Source organism: Phaseolus vulgaris, chromosome 10, assembly GCF_000499845.2.
Source record: "Phaseolus vulgaris cultivar G19833 chromosome 10, P. vulgaris v2.0, whole genome shotgun sequence".
Lineage (NCBI taxonomy): Eukaryota > Viridiplantae > Streptophyta > Magnoliopsida > Fabales > Fabaceae > Phaseolus > Phaseolus vulgaris.
In genome coordinates, this window is record NC_023750.2 from 37,231,357 (window position 1) to 37,237,116 (window position 5,760).

Genomic DNA, 5,760 nt, shown 5'->3' on the forward strand with positions numbered 1-5,760 from the left:
AAATGTCCTTTATTTCAAAAATGAAAATTCAAAATTGAAAATAGTAGATTCCAAAAAATAGACACGGAAGAGATTATTATATTTTGAAAATCAAAATCCTATTCCGGATAAGAAAATTCACAATACAAAAAATTTGTTTCAGAAAAAAAAACCCCAAAAATATCTTCCGGAAAACCAGAAAAAAATCCAGAAATATATTCTAGGTACGAAATGCATTTCTATATGTACCCCATTTTATTTAAGAACATTTTTTTCTTTTCATATTAAAATTGAGTGCATTGATATATGGTTTCGAAGCAATTGCCACGGTATTAAGACAATTTACAAAAGAATTACTATGCAAACAATATATAATCAATTATATATTTACAAGATCAATCATTTTTCAATAAAATTAATTATTATTAATATTTACATCTTTCTATTATAGTAAAATAAATAATTAAAATAATTAATATATTAAATTATTTTATAATCATTTTATAAATTACTTTTAATTATATTAATATAAAAAAATATTTTTTTCATGACGATAAAATCATTTATAAATTTCCATTCATTTTAACTTCATCCTATTTTTTTCCATTCTATCACACCAATCAAAGTGACATAAGAGATTCAAATTGTTTTTTGGGGAGTGGCGATTTCTTTGGTAACTCAATCTCTTTCCATAATTAATCTATCCTCTGTCTTTTCCTCGGCATAAACGCGACACCATATCAGAAAAGAATCCAAAGTGTCTTTTCAGACATAAGTACATGCTCTTAGTCCTTTTCTTTCACTCACTGAATACGTGTCAGTCGCAGGTACAAGTACTACTGCGAGCCACACTACACAACACACCTTTTGTCCTTTCTTTCCTACACGAGAAAACAACAAGAACACAACACGACAATATTCAGAGTGCACACCTTTCTTCCTCTTGTAAATTGGTTTTTCTTTTCCAAGGAAATTTCATCAAATAGTAAAACTTAAAATCATTGAAGCAAATCGAAAATAACATTTATTAAAAGTGAAGATAGTTTTGAGAAAATCATTTACCATATGGAAACAGAAACATATAGGTATATATGTACTTATAAAAAATTGTTTGAAATGATAAAATATATCTACAAGGCAATAAACAAACAGTAAAACCTCGTTACATGCTCATAGTGAAAACCTCTGGCAACTTTATGATGGTCCCTGAACACCAGATCCTGCTGGTACACCACATCCTCAAAGCAGTTGTATTGAATTGCTCTTTTATTGATATCTATTGTTGTCGGAAGATCAGATAAAATTTACACGAAATGCAAATCTTCAAAGCTACGTGAACGTATCTGAGAGTAAGCTACAAAACACAGGAAGCACAATCTTCACTCACCTACAAAACTTACACTTCATGCATTTTGCTTGTTCAATTTTTGGATCCTCTTCAAGGAATGCCCCAAGCACCCTTCATTGAGCTCCAATATATTTTCTTGCCTGCCATTAAACTAGAGTAGCAATTTCCTTATTACAGTTTAGAAAAATCTCCTCCTGAAGTTCCTGGTTGTTGTTTGGTATGAACGCATCAGCAGCCCCACTCCAATCCCTATCCCCACGCACATCCCAAGGCCAATTCCAACACCAACTCTAACCCCAGCATTGAACCATGAGAGTTGTCCATCCTCACCCAGATACATCTCTTGAGAGTAGAAACCATTCCCCATCTTCTCATCACAATCATAATCATCAACCTCCGACTCTGTTATCTGCAAGGTATCATCAATGCAAAACGATTTATATTTCAGAAATTACAAGGTTCAGGTAAGACTGCAAATACTACCCCCTTGACCATTTGTACTGAAAAGAAATAAATGCATTTGGAAAGGTGTATGATATAACTGCATGCAGCAAGTCGGATCCTTGGTGAGTTGATCATCATATTAAACACAAAAAATAACTGAAATTAAGATCACAATTTCTTTATGTTCAAAATCGCAATGGTTCAAACAGTAGTCATAGTTGAAGACTGGAACCACTTCAACAGACAATACCTGACATCAATTTTAGTTTATCACTTGTCAGATATCATCTTGATACCAATCCATCTATTAAGTTTGTTTGCATACATTCCAGATCAATTGAACAGAAAAATATGCGAGAGGGAGGATTGGCTTCAGCATCTGTTTATGCATTCCTAATTGAAATCCAAACAGAGGGCCTCCTTGACCAAGGCGGTTGCCTATTTCCCAAAATGTGTTATTGTTTGATACAATAAAATAATCATACTATTGGAAGGTGATAGAACTATCAAATAAGCCTCTTTTTAAAACCATCAGAATGACACTTATTTTAAGCTATTAATTCAGAATGAAATATAAACATAATCCAATTTCGGTGTAGTTGTTTACACTTTCTTTCAGTAGTGTTTCCAACTTCCAGCAGTCAAACAATTTCAATGATTGAAAAAATACATGATTGCATGGCGGCATAAAAATGTTTTAAACTGGTAATGGACGGAAATGAAATCCATTTAAGCATCAGTTTGATGAGGTCTGACTATGATACAGAAAAATAATCAAACTCTGGTTTGAAATGATACAGCACTATCAATTATGGCTCTTTTCAGAACTATCAGAATGCTTTCTTGTTGTACACAGTTCATCAGTACTTTACAAAACAACAATTGTTGGTATTAATTCACACAAATTTTAATTTTTTTCAAAATGGTCCCTATCACCACTTTTCATAAATTTTGACATACCACAAACATGTCACTTGTAAATAATCCCTAAAAACGTTACTGGAGTAAAACCAAATTTAACAATATCTATGTTTTTTAGCCTTTCTAAATTAACTATTAGTTCAATAAGGAAGACATGCATTGCAAAGTTAATTTGGCATGACTCAAGCAACGACCTCCACAAATCAACCACAAAGTCTTCTACATTTTGGGCTTAATGCAGACATTACATACTACAGAATGGCATGACCATAACTCCATACAAAGAAACTGTCATGAATCACCGATCAACCATGTCAAAAGCTTAAGCTGGTTTTGCATCCATCCTAAAACCACAAGTCACATACACACCTCGTGTTCTGCCTAAATCCTTTGTGTTTAACATCTAAGAAATTCCCTAAAAAACAAGTAACTATTATTCACTTCGCAGATTCAATCCCGCGTAATCAAAAACACGGTTACACAGCTAGCAAAAAATCATTAACTGCTTCCAAGACACAAATGCAACTCCAAAGAAAACCCAAGTTAATTTCAGAAATGACACATCCCACAAAAGAAATCGCCTACATAACTTTTAAAACTTGGAAAATTTGAATAATTTATGATTCAATGATAGTGTTAAAAAGATTTAAAACAACAAATGCATTCTTAACTAAATTTATAAAACTAAACTACTAAAGTTTTTAAAAAGAGGGAGACCTTAGAGTTTAAACATTAGGACAAATGCTTGAACATGAACTCAAGAAACCAATACCCCAAACGGTGACATTCACAATTCACAAAAATAATCACCATTACATAACAATTCATTCAATCCACATACCCGCAACTTCTGGTTGGGAACAAAACCGTCAACACGATTCTTCTCCATCATCATTTCCTCATCCTCGGGAATGGCGTCAAGCGTGGCATGTCTCGGCACCCTCCTCCGCGGACTCATCTGAATAGCCTTGCTCAGGATCACCGGCACGCCAGAGCAGCACCCGGCAACGTAGACCTCAATCGACGGCGCGGAAACCCCGAGGCGCGGTCTGAAGAACGCCGAGCAACCTGACCCGACGGACCCCGCCGCCACATGACAGTCCATGCCCCATCCCGACCCGGACCCGGACCCGTTTCTCCATTCGGAGTCGAGGCGCTCGAGGGAGCCGCAGAGGAAGAGCGCGTCGTTCTCGTAGACCTCGAAGTCGGCGCTGCCGCTGAGGCTGACGGTGTCGGTGGCGACGTAGGTGACCTCGGCGGCATGGCGGTCGACGCGGCCTCGGCGGAGGGGGAGCGTGGCGGGGGTGGAGGCCGGAACCGGGGCCGCGTTAACGACGAGCGAGACGGCAACGTGGCGGCGCGCGTGGCAGAGCGTGAGGTGGTCGGGGAGCGTGTCGACGAGGCAGGGGGAGATTCTGACATAGAAGAGACGAATTTCGAGGCACGCCGAATGGGTGAGGGAAGGGAAAGTCGTCAACGGCGTGGTTTTGGCAACGATCGGGTCTTCCTCTTGTTGTTGATCCATGTAAGAATCCAATTAATCTGCGAATTGGGAATGGTTTGGTTGGGGAATTCGCAAATGCGCTGAATTAGGTGATGATGATTGTGATGAGAAGAAGAAGGCAAAACGCGGAAAAATAGGGTTTTAACTGAAAAGACATGAATGAAGAAGAGAAGGGTGGTCAAAGGGCGTGTTTGGTTTGGAAAAAATAAGGTTTCCTTTGGCTTATGTTAAATATACTGAAGGGAGGGAGAAATTGTTGGGAAGAGTCAAAGAGAAAAAGAACAAGGATTAGAGAGAGACACGCGTTTCTCTGTCTGAACTCACTCTACAGCTTCATCTCGCTCTCACTCTCTCCATTTTCCAAACACACCACTCACACTGCAACTTGTCTGCGTTTTTTCTCTTAATAAATTATTTATTATTATTATTAATAATGTAATGATTTTAGTATTAAGAATAATAAATTTGTTTGATTTTTCATATAAGTTGTCTTAATTTGGATATTAAAAGAGCTTTTATGAAACTCTCTTTTTAAGTTGGGAAGATTTTTTTTTGTTATACCTTAATTCTATAATATAATATCTCTGTCATTGAATGTACCGATATAATTTATTTGTCTATAATTAGTATATGTAATAACTTTTAAATAATGTATAAAATAACAACTTTATGAAAAATTAGTCAAATAAGTAACTTGTTGGCTTTTTATTTTTTCCAATTCTGTTAAGATTATTTTTGTGTGACTTCAAAGATTTGTGTTAGTATTTAGATAATTGAATCTAATCACAATATTTTTGGATTTCTAATATCTTTACATAAACTTGTAAATATAGTATATATCAAAATTGAAAAAAAAAAATTGAGAATTTTATGAAAAATGGTCTTGTGAGTGACTTGTTAGCTTTTTTTAATTGTGCTAGGTTGTTTTTGTGTGAAATCAATTTTTTTAATGTAGCTTTTATGTTATTGAATTCAATGGTATGATTTACGATTTTATTTTATAAGCAGTGCATCAAATTCATTCTCTCTTTCACATTGTACTACATCGATCAAAATCAAGAACTATGAGTATTTGTATTTAATTATGCATTTTTCACTTATTTGTAGATATGACCAACTATAATAATTGTAACCACCTCTTTCCCTTTTTTGCGAAGAATTTGTTACATTTTATGTATCTAAAAATGACCAAACAAAATATAGGTATTTTTTTTTGTGTTTTTCAACAACGAATTAATAGAGTCAACTAGGTTGATGAATGTTTCCTTAATATTATCCCTCATTCATGCAAGTCTCCACATTTCTTGAAATTTTGTCCACCTATTCTATTGTTTTTTATTTATTTTCGACCTTGACAATGTTGTAGTAATAGTTAAATATGTACTCACTAATCTCGTATGTTATTAAACAAATAAAACTAGTTAAAACATATATTATAAGTATATATTACTAAAAAAAATTATTAAATAAAAATTAATTTTAAAAATAAAAATAATTAATCGTTATACTGATTAAATTAAATATTATTTTAAATATAAAATAATTAATTTTTAAATTAGTTTTT

The 5,760-nt window shown here is 34.3% G+C and overlaps 1 protein-coding gene across 1 annotated transcript; it reads right to left on the reverse strand.

The window, feature by feature from the left end:
- Window positions 1–980: 980 nt before the first annotated feature.
- Window positions 981–4,584, reverse strand: LOC137818907 (uncharacterized protein At1g01500). The gene is made up of 2 exons (XM_068622563.1): window positions 3,534–4,584; window positions 981–1,736 (listed from the first exon to the last, which is right to left on the reverse strand). Exons 1-2 carry the CDS (start codon window positions 4,215–4,217, stop codon window positions 1,506–1,508), a joined length of 915 nt encoding a protein of 304 aa, XP_068478664.1. The 5' UTR covers window positions 4,218–4,584; the 3' UTR covers window positions 981–1,505.
- Between the last annotated feature and the right edge of the window lie 1,176 nt (window positions 4,585–5,760).